This window comes from Portunus trituberculatus, chromosome 43, assembly GCF_017591435.1.
Source record: "Portunus trituberculatus isolate SZX2019 chromosome 43, ASM1759143v1, whole genome shotgun sequence".
NCBI classification, from domain to species: Eukaryota; Metazoa; Arthropoda; class Malacostraca; order Decapoda; family Portunidae; genus Portunus; species Portunus trituberculatus.
The window spans coordinates 16,745,677-16,760,676 of record NC_059297.1 but is presented as its reverse complement, the minus strand read 5'-3'; the positions used below and the strand labels follow the sequence as shown (position 1 = coordinate 16,760,676).

The 15,000-nt window shown below is 42.5% G+C and overlaps 1 protein-coding gene across 3 annotated transcripts in view; it reads left to right on the top strand.

Annotated features, from left to right (window-relative positions):
• The window catches only part of LOC123518176, a 273,942-nt gene that overhangs the window by 25,900 nt on the left and 233,042 nt on the right, over positions 1 to 15,000 (top strand). For all 3 annotated transcript variants that reach the window (XM_045278865.1, XM_045278866.1, XM_045278864.1), the window contains exon 2: positions 12,434 to 13,052. In XM_045278865.1, the coding sequence (XP_045134800.1) occupies positions 12,887 to 13,052 (166 nt within the window). In that variant the 5' untranslated portion in view covers positions 12,434 to 12,886. The remainder of the gene's footprint in view (positions 1 to 12,433; positions 13,053 to 15,000) is intronic.

Below are 15,000 nucleotides of genomic sequence, written 5' to 3'. Positions count from 1 at the left end.
TGTTTCAGGAAGAATACCTTTTTATTGCCTCTGGAATTACGAGCACAGCGGCATATTGCTTCGGACTGGGGAAGGAAACTAAGAAAAAGAGATGTGTTCTGCAATTAGGAGATATTTCGTGGCCCCTTTTGTAAATAAACAAAAGAAAACCAGCCTTTTCAGTGTCGCTGTGAAAAAGGGGAAGGGAGCTAGATCCTCCTGGTGAGGGAGAACGGAAGTTTTGTGTTGTGTTGGTGTTTCATGCGCTTTGCCTTTCAAGGAAACAAATGCTGAGCTTTGTGCATTTTACGTTGCTCAAGGAACTGGTGTTTGAACCATCCTTTTATTATGTACTTCTCAAAGGAAACATGTTTTTAGCTTAGCTTCGTGTTGATATTTTCCAGGAATAATCTTTAAAGCGCTACAACAACCTTCATGGCCAAGGAAGCCCGCGATTCCATTAAAAGTGTTGTCTCACATTTAGGTTTTTGGTATAACACAGGTAATAATGTCTCAGTAGCAAACAAAAACACAAGAAGGGGGAAGTAACCTGTTAAACTTAATACGTTTATCAAGCATGAATAACGTGCCATTAAACATTATTACTCCTTCGTTTTACACGTTCACAGCATAATTTATCATACACAAGACTTCTTCCTGCTAGCCAACCGTCACCGGGCACCACATTCGTCACTCCTCTTTCCAAGCTAAGACCAAACTGTAATAAAATTCAAGTACATTTCTTAAAAAGGGAAATTAAGACGACTTGTAGAACCAAAATTAGTTGAGAATTACTCTAACTAACCACCCTTAAGAGCATTTATATGGTTTTTTTTTGGCAGCTGAGATACCTTGCTTGGTTTTGGTGGTGGTGATAGTATTGGTAGGGGTTCTGGTGGTGTTGGTGGTGGTCGTGGTGGTGATGCTCAAGTGCTTGCCTCGTGATTTATTTGTTGACTTTTCTTTCCCTTTCGCTGTGTTCATAGTGAAGTGGGGTGTGTGGTGGCCAAGGTGTGGTGAAGTTGCTGCTGTGTGTGTATGTAGGGTACTTGAGGGGTGAATGTTGGGCATGTTGTTTTGTCATTGATGGTGCTGCTGGTGTTTGTGCTGCTGCTGATAGTGGTATTGGAGGTGATAAGTGAAGATCAAAAACACATAAGCCATTCTAAGTATAGTGATATTGATGGTACAAACTGGCGGTGAAGTAGGTGGTGATGGTGGTGGTGGTGATAACAGATAATAGTACAGAAAAGGAAAAGACTATCATGTCAGTAATGATGGCATTAGAAGTGAGAATGAAGGCTGGTGATGGAGAGGACGTGCTGTAAGGCAAAATGGAAACAAAAGAAAAATGTCAATGATGTCAATGAAGTCTTGGAAAATATAATCATCTTTATCATTCCTGTCATACATAGTGGTATCACCACTATCCTTTGCGCTGAAGACTCCGAGACGTTAGTAGTGATATATCTGTTCCTACTTCCTTAAGAGAGATTATTTTTCTTATATTATCAGTAGTGTCACGTTTATCAGCTAATAGTAGAAAGTGGGCAAGTGTTTTCTTCGTTGGTGATTGTGCTGTTACTCGTTGGCGGGCTCCGTGGTATTGGTATTGGTGGTGGTGGTGGAGGAGGCAAAGTGTGTTCCCACGGTACCAGATACTGATTGGTATTCCGGTGGAACAAGCTCAGGAGCAGCATCACGAACTCTGATCCTCACCTCCATTATTCCTTCCAAGATCCGACGTGTGATTTTAATGGAGGAAATGAGAAAGGAAAACCGTGGAATACTGCAAAGAGAAAGAATGGGTGATTTTTAAAGGAGTAAAAAGGAAGGATAAGAATAAGATCTCAGAACAAAAGAGAAGAAAATGAAGAAAAGACGAAACATTGTAAAGTAAAATAAGAAGTAAAGGTGGTTTTAAATGAAAAGAATAAAGAAAGATTAAAGCAATGCAGGGAGATGGAAAGAAAGATGTGAGAATGAGAAAAACTCCAGAGAGTTAATGAAGTGTCGCAAACGTGCTGCAGAAAGCCAAGTGAGGTATTAAATAATGATAAAATATGAAAGAAATGAAAATACCATAATCATATATACTCGTCAAGGATATTAGAAAAAGTTGAAAGAAATCACGACAATCTCTTATAAATTGTTTTGAAAATTTACATACGAGTAAAGACAGAAATTTGATAAACTTCGTAGAAAAAAATGATTAGATGATGTGCACTTACTTTCTTTTCCTTATTTCTACGCGCACTCACACACACACACACACACACACACACACACACACACACACACACACACACACACACACACACACACACACACACACACACACACACACACACACACACACACACACACACACACACACACACACACACACACACACACACACACACACACACACACACACACACACACACACACAGATGATGCACAGATAATTTATTGATTACACTAGTGTTATAAAAAAAAAAAAACATCCAACGTACGAAATACAAATTTTTGCAACAAGACCAGAAAAAAACTCCAACTTCCCTAAAAAAAAAAAACACTTACCAGGAATAATAACTAAAAAAAAAAAAAAAAAACGCATAAGGATAAGATGAAACTGCGAACCTTCCAAGGTTACGAGATAATTTCCGGTAGATGGATAGGTAGATATGTAGTGAGATAGACACGTGTACCCAATGCTTGCTTGAGTGGTAGTATACCCAGTAATTCTCTTCTTCATCGTGAGCAGAAGGTTTACGACAGACTAAAATTCCGCACCCTCCTTGCTGCTCCTCGCTCGCCGGAAAGCTCGAGATAAAAATGCCACCCTTGAGTAATTAACCTGTCTGTCCCATCACGCCGGCACACCTGAACTAACAGTGGCAATTAAGGCGAAGCGAGCAAGGCCGGTGATTTAAATACATTTATAAGCCAAATATAGATAGGTATAGGGGGAAGATGGATAATGTGGAGATGTGATTGAGGTGTGTAGTGCATGAAACTGATGGGAAGAGAGGGGGAGACACGATCTAAATGTATATGAGTGAGGTGAATAGAGAGAGATAGGGAGGGAGAGGCCATGGTGAGAGTGAGTTGTAGATAGATTACATAGGAAATCGATGGATGGAATGTGGTTGGGATGTACTGGTACAGATTGGCTGGCAAAGATCCAATGGTTTGTTGTTATCATTGAGTACATACAAAGGTTAGTAGACAAAGAACGATAGGTATTTAGGTAGATATACGGAGAGAGAGAGAGAGAGAGAGAGAGAGAGAGAGAGAGAGAGAGAGAGAGAGAGAGAGAGAGAGAGAGAGAGAGAGAGAGAGAGAGAAACTTGCCTCCGTGGTTTCGTGCATTTTCAGATTCTAGAGAAAGTAATGACGTCAAGCCCCCCTCTCCCACAAGCAGCCCGAAGCTTAAATGGGATGTTAATTTTTTTTGCCGTAAAAAGAAATAATGAGACAGATTAATGCAAAATTGTTAACATGACAATTACAACGATTACAGCACACTAATGCAAGAGTTAGCCATTATTTTCAAACATTCATCCTTTTCTCTGGTAAACTCTGGAAATCCCAGCCTGTTTCTGTGTTTCCTGCTTCCTATGACTTGAACTCTTTCAAGATGGAGGTTTGAAGACACTTATTCTGCATTATTTAACTTTTGTGTTTGTAATTCTCAATGGACCCGACATTACATGGACCTTATTTTTTTAACCTTAGACAGTGTTTTTATTTCATTACAAAAATAATAAAATTCGTAAGGTATATACTTACTAAAATGCCGGTAAATATAAAGAGAAACAGAGAATCACAAGCATACACTTTCAGAAAGATGAACGGACAAACGGATAGACAGAAACGCACAGGCAGACAAACTCATGAAAATAGAAGAAAAGGGAACAAAACAGCGAATCACAGGTACATGGGGAGTTAACGAGCACCTTTTGCAATACCTTAATTTCCGGTTGTAGGTGAACTCGCTGCAACAAAGCAAATAAAATCAGACGGTGAGAATTAAAGTAAAAATACTGACATCTACACACAGCCAAACCAGTGTTGTTAGCTGCCCTTTGCAATAAAACCCTTACAAATTCTGCATAATGGAGCTAAAACCAGCGTTCTCTTCACCCAATTACGTACGGGGACGCAAGGTACAGGCAGGACGAGGAAGGGAAGAGAAAGGGAACGTCTTGTCTTGCGCTGACACGTGTCCCTTTCCTTCTTTCCGTCTTTCCTTCTTCCATCAGATGTTGTGGAGTCTTTGAAGCGTAAATATGAATTTGAGGGGAGTGGAATGGAAGGAATTGAGGCAGAATTTCTCCGCGTCTCATTAATAATTAGGTTTCAATTCTAAATGAAGGATTCTGCGGTGGTGAAATCAAGGGAACATAGCCGAGGTGAAATTGTGCCGTACACTTCATCATTACTCCCAGGTAGCCTCTCTTGTTTGTCTGCCTTGCCTGATCCGCCGCCAACACTGTGATTACTTGGCTCATGCATGATAAACTCGGCACTGGCTCATTTTCTCATCTTATTTTTTGGTGCATGAAATTTTAAACTCCTGCTAAGATGCTGTGAATTCGTGAAGGCTTTATGGTGGATGAACGAGGCGAGTAACGAGTAACGTCAGCTTAGACTGCAATCTGTGTGTGTGTGTGTGTGTGTGTGTGTGTGTGTGTGTGTAATTCACCTCGGTCGTCTGCTGGTTAGCCAGCCAGTCTTCCCCATTACGGAGCGAGCTCAGAGCTCATAGATCGATCTTCAGGTAGGACTGAGACCACAACACACTCGACACACCGGGAAAGCGAGACCATGCACAACACCTCGAGTTACATCCCGTACCTATTTACTGCTAGGTGAACAGGGGCCACACATTAAGAGGCTTGCCCATTTGTCTCGCCGCCTCCGGGACTCGAACCCGGACTATCTCGAGTGTGAGTCGAGTGCTAACCACTACACTACGCAGTGTGTGTGTGTGTGTGTGTGTGTGTGTGGCCGCAGAGGTGAAGTGGCCTCAACCGTAAATTATCACATTGGCAGTTTCCATCACCAATTATTAATTACTATAAGTGTCTAGCTAAGGTCGAAATATTAGCAATTGCAATTTACCAACAAGCAAAGCACAAATAGCAATATCTGATTGGTTGTTGACTGGCGAGTGGCAGAGCGTGACTGGCAGGGTGTGGGGAGACGAAAGGGGAGCGGTATGATAGCTATAGGAGTGTATACAAATGGTCAAAATGCTCCTGTGTGTTGAGGTGGTGGCCAATAGTCCTGTCTCGTCAGTGGCACGCGGGGTAGCACCACAGCGGGCTCGGGGACGCTGACTGACTGCCATCTCCCAAAATTTCAAAACTTTTCCTTTTACAAACGTCGGTTAGAGAGACCTCCCCCCAAAAAACCACCAAAATCAATTCCGGTGAGTTTCAGACCGCCAAAACATAAATGGCAGGTGAAAACGAAATTCATATGCATGAACGAAAGAACTGAACTAGTACGTGTGTGTGTGTGTGTGTGTGTGTGTGTGTGTGTGTGTGTGTGTGTGTGTGTGTGTGTGTGTGTGTGTGTGTGTGTGAAAGATATTCCTCCACTTATATATCTTTTCTTCATTTGATTTATTTTTGTTGGGAGTGAATCAAGCTAGTAATGTTCTGCCTTTTAATGCCACATTTTACGTGAAGTCTTCCTTGGTAATGCATTCAACTTATCTATTGCTGTACTTGGAAAACAATATTTCTGCACAATCGCTCTTTCCCCCCATCCCCGCTCTCCCTCTCTCTCTCTCTCTCTCTCTCTCTCTCTCTCTCTCTCTCTCTCTCTCTCTCTCTCTCTCTCTGTGTGTCTGTGTGTGTGTGTGTGTGTGTGTGTGTGTGTGTGTGTGTGTGTGTGTGTGTGTGTGTGTGTGTGTGTGTGTGTGTGTAGGCACGTAGCGACAGTAAATATTCATTCTTCTAAGAATACAGCAATACATGTATTTAGCAGGCAAGACTAATGACACCTGCAGCAGTGTGACGTACTGGGGACAATTATACGCTGTTCCTCATTTCTAATTGAAGTGATTAACTGCTGAGACCCGGAGAGGCGAGGACAATGAGAGCTTGAGGGCTGCCGCAGACAGATGGGTGCAGACAGGACAGCTTGGGATAAAGACAAAAGACAAGGAGATGGGGAGAGCAAAACAAGGAGAGAGAAAAGGCGAACAAAGAAGCACTGGCACTAGCAGGGAAAGATATAGACGAAGGGAGAGAAAAAGACGCCGGGAAGAGAGGAATAAGAGCGAGAAAGAGTGAGAGAGAGCTACACAGGTAGTAAAGAGAGACACAGAAACGAGAGAGAAAGATACACAAAGGCGAGGAAACTGAGACACAGACGGGAAGAAGAGAGAGAGATACGAGGAATAAAATTTTTACACAAATATTTTCTCTAATGAACGCTTACATAATTCTGCCTACTTTCTCTTTCTTCTCTCTTGCATGAGAGAGAGAGAGAGAGAGAGAGAGAGAGAGAGAGAGAGAGAGAGAGAGAGAGAGAGAGAGAGAGAGAGAGAGAGAGAGAGAGAGAGAGAGAGAGAGAGAGAGAGAGAAGCAAGTCACAGAAGCAGAGGGAAGCAGATAGTACAAAAGAGAAAAATAAGAATAGGAAGTAAAAAATAACTCGGAGAGAGAGAGAGAGAGAGAGAGAGAGAGAGAGAGAGAGAGAGAGAGAGAGAGAGAGAGAGAGAGAGAGAGAGAGAGAGAGACGCAGGAGTGGGGACAGAGATAGGTAAGATAGACAGGTAAAGATCGATAGCAACTGCCGAACTTGACCTGCACCGGAGCTCATTTGAAGGTGATCGTATGTTCTCTCTCTGTCTCTGGTTCCCTCTCCTGTTCTGTCCCCCCCTCTCTCTCTCTCTCTCTCTCTGGCTTGCTGTTCTAATCCCACTCGTCTCCTCTTTTCCTTCCTCTCGATTCTACGTCTCGTGTGCTTGTTATTGCCTTTTCATGTCCTCTTCTTCCTCCTCTTATCGTGTTCTGTTTTTCCTCTTCTTCCTATGCATTCTGTATCTCCTTAGTCTTTACTCTCACCCTTGCTTCCAATTCTATTTCTCCCTGTTGCTTCTTCGTTTTGCATATTTATCATTCTTTTTGTATCACTCCCTCATATTTTCTTCACCTCTCTCTCTCTCTCTCTCTCTCTCTCTCTGCAACCCCATTTCTCATTTATTTATGCTTCTTTTTCTTCATCGTCTTCTTGTTTCTCCGTTTCGTGTGCTTATCTTTTCCCTTGATTTTTTCCTCGTTATTTTTTCTTTTACTTATTCGTCTCCCCTAACTCATTTTTTTTACTTCTTTTTCTTTGCTGAATCTCATATTTTATTCTCTGTTGCTTCCCTGTTTCGTAATTTGGCTGTTATTCTCTCTCTCTCTCTCATCATAATCACAATAACCATTATCATTATCATTACGATCATCATTCTAGCTTCCTCTCTCATTCCAGCTTCACCTTTTTCCCTCTCTGTTTTCTTTCCCGTTTCGTATTTTTGGTATATATATATTTTTGACTTTATTTTACATTTTATTCACTACTTCCTCTTCATGTTACTGTATATTTTTCATTGTGTTATGCTTGTCTTTCCAGTCAGACTAATTCATCTTCGACTTCCTTATTCTCCTACCTGTGAATTATTCTAGAAAAAGGTAGAGGAGGAGGAGGAGGAGGAGGAGGAGGAGGAAGAGGAAAAATATCAGGACGACGAAGAAAAGGATGAGAAAGAGAGAGAAAAAAAGAGAAGATGTAGGAGAAGGAGGTGGAGGTGGAACGGGAGGAGGAAAAAGAAGAGGTAATAAGAATGGCAAAGTTAAGAAGGTCATAAATTGGACGGAGACGTAAATCGAGGAGAAGAATGAAAGAAGGTATAAGGATGATTGGAAATAGAAAACTAAAGGAAGGGAAGAAGGAATGGAGGAACGGAGGAAGATTTTAGAGGGATGGAGGAGGAGGAGGAGGAGGAGGAGGAGGAGGAGGAGGAGGAGGAGGAGGAGGAGGAGGAGGAAGAGGAGGAGGAGGAGGAGGAGGTCTTGTTAGTACTAATTGCTTCACCTGACTACGTCGCTTTCCTCTCCACCTCGACTTCTCTCTACAGCTGAACTTTCTCCTCTAACACTGAACTTTACTCCTCTTTTGAACTTTTTTTCTTCCACCTCGACCATAAATTTTTATTTCCACCACTGAACTTTCCTTTACAAACTACAATTCAACTTTTCTTCTATCACTAAACTCTTTTTTTCACTTTAAATCTTTTGGTTTTTGTATTCCTTAACTGAACTTTTTTTTCCTTCCGCTATCAGTGAATCTTTTTTCCTTCCATCACTGATTTTTCCTATCTCCTCTAAACTTTATTCTCTAACACTTTACTTTTCTTTTATTTCATCACTGATTCTTTTTGTCCGCCATCAATGAAACTTTTTTACCACAAAAGGTTTTCTTTTTTTCGTATTCCACTGTTGAGCTTTAATATTTCCACTTGTGAGCTTAATTCCTCCACTATCTCCAGCACTCCTTTTCAGGCAATAAATGTTTTTATCTTTTATTTTTTTACTATACATGGTTTACATCTCTATTTTACTTGTATATATTAACTTACTTCAACGCACTACTGTACTTTTGCGGTACGATTAAAGCATTTGAAATTGAACTTCCTCCAGTAAAACGGAACTCACACCAGATCCACCATTACTTACTAAAAAAAACCTGCTTATAAAAACCTAGTAATTTTTCTCAGTAGATCCTTCTAACCATTCGTTCTATACTTAAGGACATCAATTATAATATTCCACTAGACTTTACACCTACCTGGTTTCCCATTACTTTTCTCCCCTCAACCTCCACCAGTACTAACTAAAACACCGGCAATAAACACCAAGTCATTTTCCCCTCTATATCCTCACAACCTCTCCCTTCTCAACTCAAGTGCTTCTACAATACAGCCCTACTAGATATTCCTGATTATATTTTTCCTTTTCCTCGTCTTGCTTTATTTTTTTTTCTTTACATCACTACTACTTATTCATTCATTCATTCCTCACTCTCTCCACCTGTCTGTGTGTTCCGTTGACATTCCTCCTGCCACTCTACGGTCTTCCACCACTTTCCTACTTATGTACCTCCAACACTCGACTTCAACCTTTACAAACATCTCCTCGAAAGAAAAAAAAAAGCAGAAATAAATAAAGTCCAGCACTCGACCATTTTTTTTCTCGAGATGATAAAAATGATAATGAACAGAGAGAGAGAGAGAGAGAGAGAGAGAGAGAGAGAGAGAGAGAGAGAGAGAGAGAGAGAGAGAGAGAGAGAGAGAGAGAGAGAGAGAGAGAGAGAGAGAGAGAGTAAAGATGTAAGGTTAAGAGAAGGAAGAAGAGAGAAGATGAGGGAAAGGAAGGGAGAAGGAAAAGAAGGGCAAGGTTGGGAAGGGAAGAGAAGAGAAGGAAAGAGAAACATGGAAGCAAAGTGAAAAGAACAGAAGAGAAGATAAGGCAGGAAAATAAACGCTAAGAGAAGAGAGAGAGAGAGAGAGAGAGAGAGAGAGAGAGAGAGAGAGAGAGAGAGAGAGAGAGAGAGAGAGAGAGAGAGAGAGAGAAGGGAAGCGAGAAGAGAAAAGAAAAAAATACGAGAAAGAGAATGGAAAGGATATAAAAGAGAGACTTAGTTATCACATATAATCTTGGTTGCCTCCCTCCCTCCCTCCCTCCTGCAAGGCCCCGAGGCAGCAGCAGCATCCCCGCGGCGCCGTGCAGGCAGACCGGTGCTCGCCGCCGCAGGACGTGGGATGCTAAAGAAAAACACGTGGAATTAACTATTTTTCCCGTAATGAGGACTCCTCCCGACTCCTCCGCCAGTTCTTGTGCAGATTTTTACCCCAAATATTTTTCCCCCTAATTAACGCTTTCTTAATTTTCACGATTTTTCTTCCTCTCTCTCTCTCTCTCTCTCTCTCTCTCTCTCTCGTCGTGGAGAGAGTAAAATAAAAAAAATATAAAAATGAGAAAGATAAGTGGAAGTGTCTATTTTTGGAGAATTAAAGGTTAAATTATGAATCTATACAGCGCATTTCTTATCATTTTTTTTTCATACATTAAAAAGAACCCATGACGTAAAACTGTAAGTATTTGTTTTCTATAACGGTGCAAAACCAGGCTATAAAAATTCGTAACAAAGAATATATATATATATATATATATATATATATATATATATATATATATATATATATATATATATATATATATATATATAGAGAGAGAGAGAGAGAGAGAGAGAGAGAGAGAGAGAGAGAGAGAGAGAGAGAGAGAGAGAGAGAGAGAGAGAGAGAGAGAGAGAGAGAGAGAGAGAGAGAGAGAGAGAGAGAGAGAGAGAGCAAAAAATTTAAAACGCAGATACATGATACGTTTTCGATAATGGAGTGTTTAAGAAAGTTATGACACACTAAGTAAGACCAAAGTAAGGCGAGGCATAGTAGTGAATGTAACGCACGTGACGCTTACCCTTGCCTTGCCTTGCCTTGCCTTGCTTCGCTTGCCTTGCCTTACTTTACCTTGGCATGCCTTCCTCTTTCCTTCTCCTGCCTTGCCACGCCACCGCCATGTCTTCCTTCCAATAACTGCAAACACACAGACAGACAGACAGACACACACACAGTCTCTCTCTCTCTCTCTCTCTCTCTCTCCGTAACTCTTGTACCCACTTGCCTCTCCTTCACCCCCGTCCATCACCACCACCACCACCACCACCACCATCACCACCGCTACTTCAGACCGTTCCTAATCATCCTTCCCGTTCGATACTCACCTACTTTAATTTCCAATATCCATACCACGCACCAATCACTCGTCTCTTCTAATCACCACCCACTAGCTCATTGCCTCCCACCCCTCACCACTAGTACCTCCCTTGGCCATATCTCTCGCTATTCATTCATCACTTCCGCTAATGACCACCCACTCCTTCCCTCGCTCCTTCCCAGCTTCTTAATACTCTCCCATGTGGGTGTCCGTCCCTCGGCCTCCTTAACCCCTCATCGCGATAGAGTCAAGCAGCCACAGTAGTAAACCTTCCCCCGATAAAGCTGCCTCCTGATATATAATGTAAATTTTATAGCAAACAATCTGCATACTTATGACTGTGTGGGTCCCGAGCGCTGGCACGCACGCACACACACACACACACACACACACACACACACACACACACACACACACACACACACACACACAGAGCCAGTCGTCTGAGAGGGAGCAAGCGAGAAGCGAGCCGAACGTCACCTACTACCCGCCCGACCAGCCAGCCACCCAGCACGACTCTCCCCAGCTTAATATCACACTCAGGAGGCGACCCCGTAAAACTGAATACTTTGAGCTTAATGCAGCGTGAAAAAAAGTCCTAATGAGTGAAGGTTTTTTCAAAGATGAGGGTGTGAGAGGGCCTGGTGCTGGTGGTGATGGTGGTGGTGATGGTGGTGACGATGGTGGTAGTGGTGGCGTGATGGTTTCTGCTACGTAAGTGGAGAGAAGATAAAAAAGGAGTTTAGGAAAAGAGAAAAGAAAGGAATGGGAGGAATGGAGATACGATACGTAAGGTTTGTATAGGAGGGGAAAGTGCTGGTCAGGGGGAGGGAGTTGTTGAGTGTAAAATGGAGCAGTGATAGCTTGTAAAAATTTAAGTTAGGGTCAGTTGAGAGAAAAGAAAATGGTTAGGGGGTAGTGGGTGGATAATTGGACGTGAGCGTGGATGTGGAGGAAGGGCGCAGTGTAGCTGTGGCCTTGAGAGGGTAGAAGTGAGAGGCGAGAGCAATGGCAGGGCTGGAGGAGGCCAGATGGCAATTAACGTGCTTGAAGAAATCTAAATAAAGGAGGTAAAAGTGAAGAGGAAGAGACGTGTTGAAGTGACAGCGAGTGACTCGACACGGGCTGAGCAGCGCTGGAAGTAAACGAAGGCTTTATAATAATGGTGAAGTAATGGTGGCTGCAGCGGTAACTGCAGCAGAAGTGGTGTTAGCAGTTATAGAAGAAGCGGGAGCCGCCATAGCTATAAAAGTACACCAAATATCTCACGTCTAAACCAATAGCCAGAAATGGAAGAGTCCACTAGAGTGTAAGAAAGGAGCGCCAGAGTCTGTATCTGCCTCCTTCACAGACACAAAATGTTCCCTTGAGAGACACAACACGGTTCAACAAACTCTTGTTAACGCAAGGGAAAAAATAGTCCCCCCCAAAAACACACTCAAAGAGAGAAAAAAACACGTAACTGCAGAAGTTCAAATTGAAAAAAAGATATTGAGGTTGCAAATTCACTCACTTAAACCAAGTGGTAATGCAGACTTTGGAAAACGGCTTTAAACTCTTTACTCGGGTAGATCCGAAGTGGAGAAAGTCAATGTGCAGCATACAACCTCTAGTTTTGTTTTGCTTTCCAGATACTTCACGAGAACCAAAGGACAACAACGCAAACATGTGGCAAAATTATTAGAGTGGAAATAATTCACCTGAGAAATTCGGGACTGAGGACAGAATTGCAAGTGTGTATAAGAGGCGACAGAGGAAGGCTGAGTGTGGCAGATCGGGGAGAAACAAAAAAAGGAAAGACTTACCAGCATACTAACCCTGTCGCGCTACCTGCAACACACACTGAAAGCTGAGGACATATTACCAAATCAGTGAAAGAAAATAACACAGCCAAAATCGAAGGCAGACTGAAAGTGGAGTAACAGTGGACCAACAGTGAACTAACAGTATCCCAGGTGAAACAAAACACCACAAGAACCGGAGGGCGAGAAGTCGCTAACACACTACCATCGCTAAAGTCTGAGGCGTCTAAGAGCAGCGGACTCCAAGCAGCATCAGGGCGGACACGGGTGGCAGTGGGCGGGATGTGGCGGCTGGCGTGTGGGCTGGAGGAAAGGCGGTGGTGGAGGTGGCTGTGGGTGTTATTAGCTTCCCTGCTGCTCCTACCGTATCCCGCCACACCCCGCCCAGACACGCCTACGCCCACCTCGCCCCTGCGCGCCTACACACCAGGAAAGGAAGAAGACTGGGGTGAGTACTGTCAATATTAATCTTCCTAACAAGTTATCCTTCGCTTTTCAGGCCGCTCTTCGCTCCTCTACTTTTGAGAGAGAGAGAGAGAGAGAGAGAGAGAGAGAGAGAGAGAGAGAGAGAGAGAGAGAGAGAGACTTTAGATGTTGACTACAATTTCTACATATCGAAAGTTCGTCTTTGTATTGTTTTTGTGGAGTTTTAAGTGGTTGAAGAACTCTCTCTCTCTCTCTCTCTCTCTCTCTCTCTCACACACACACACACACACACACACACACATTCAGACTCTTCCTCCATATTTTCCATCACTGTCAGTCTTTTTTTACGTCTTATTCTTCTCTTACATATCCCACAAAAGAATGACTCCTTTTTTGCCTCATTTATTTTTCCTTCATCTTTTTTTTTCTAATTCTCCTTAATGCGCCATTTCTCTTCGTCCGTCTTTTTAGTGTTCCGTTAATTTCTCTCGTCTTGTCTCCTTCTTCTTCGTTCGTTTTAGTTTTTGTTTACAATTAGCTTTTGTTATCCTATTTGGCCTTTTTTGTCCTTTTTTATCACGGTAAATTTCTCCTTTTAGACTTCTGCTCTCGACGTGAGTTCTGGTCTTTTCAAGCGTCCCCTCCCTCTATCCCTCCCTTCCTCCATCCGTCCTTCTCTTAATTTCTTTACGTTTTCATCAAAATTATCCCTCTTGTTAGCTCATTTGATGTTTTTTTTTTACGGTAAATTTCTCCTTTTGGTTTCCTTCTCTCGACTTAAGTTCTTGTCTCTTCAAACAAGTCTTTCCGTCTTCATTCGTTCTCGTTTTTATCCAAAATTTCTTTCTTTGCTCATTTGATTTTTCTTTTAGCGGCAAATTTCTCTTTTAGGTTCCTGCTCTCGACCTCGGTTCTTGTCTCTTTAAACACCTCCTTCCTTCCTCCCCCTCCAGCACCAGGCGGGTCGGTCCCTCCTTCAGTAGTGTTTTGTCTCCTCTTCACCCAGACGCCGCCGCTTCCTTAAACAAGAGACTCACTCAGCCTGAAAGATGACAATCCAACCTTCCCTGGTACTTCCTTTTGATCAGGACTCACCCGAAGGCGGTCTTACCGTTGAGATTCTTTCTTGTTCGCTTCATTTTGAACCACTCTTCTGCTGCTGCCGCCTGCTTCTTCCTGATCCTTTGTACCTTTCTTTCTTATTCTTATTCTTTCTTATTCTTTCCTTATTATTCTCTCTTATTCTCTCCTTCCTCCTCCTCCTCCTCCTCCTCCTCCTCCGTTTCCTACTCCATCTTCACCTCTGTCTTATGCCTACGTCTCATCTCCCTTTTATTCGCCATTGTCCTTAGCTTTCTCTTTTATTCTTCGTCTTTCGTCTCTTGATTTTTTTTATATTTTTCCTTCTTCTCGTCCGCTTTGTTGTCCTGTTTTTATTCCTCTTATCTGTTTCTCCTAATTTTCCGACCCTCTTCCTTTTCCTCCTCATATTCTAGAGTAACTTTGTCCTCCTGTCTCTCTTTACTTCGTTGTTGTTGTTGTTGTTGTTGTTGTTGTTGTTGTTGTTGTTGTTGTTGTTGTTGCTGTTGTCCTCCTCCTCCTCCTCCTCCTCCTCCTCCTCCTCCTCCTCCTCCTCCTCCTCCTCCTCCTCCTCCTCTCACAACCTTCATCTACTTATGCATTCTACCTCTGTTTGTTTTCGCCCCAGAAGAAGCAACTATGTACGTAAAGTTAAAATTATGTTTTTCATTTATTTAACAGGCATCCTGCTTACGGCCCAGGGACACACGGCAAAAAATATTACTTCCTCCGCGAGAGAAAATGTAAAAAAAAAAAAAAGAAAGAAAGAAATTCATAAGACAATGGTTATGGTACCATATTACCCCGGGCTACGAGGGACGATGAGGATGATGATGAGGAAGAAGAGGAGGAGAGGGAGTAAGAGGAGGAGAAGGAGGAAGAAGATAAGG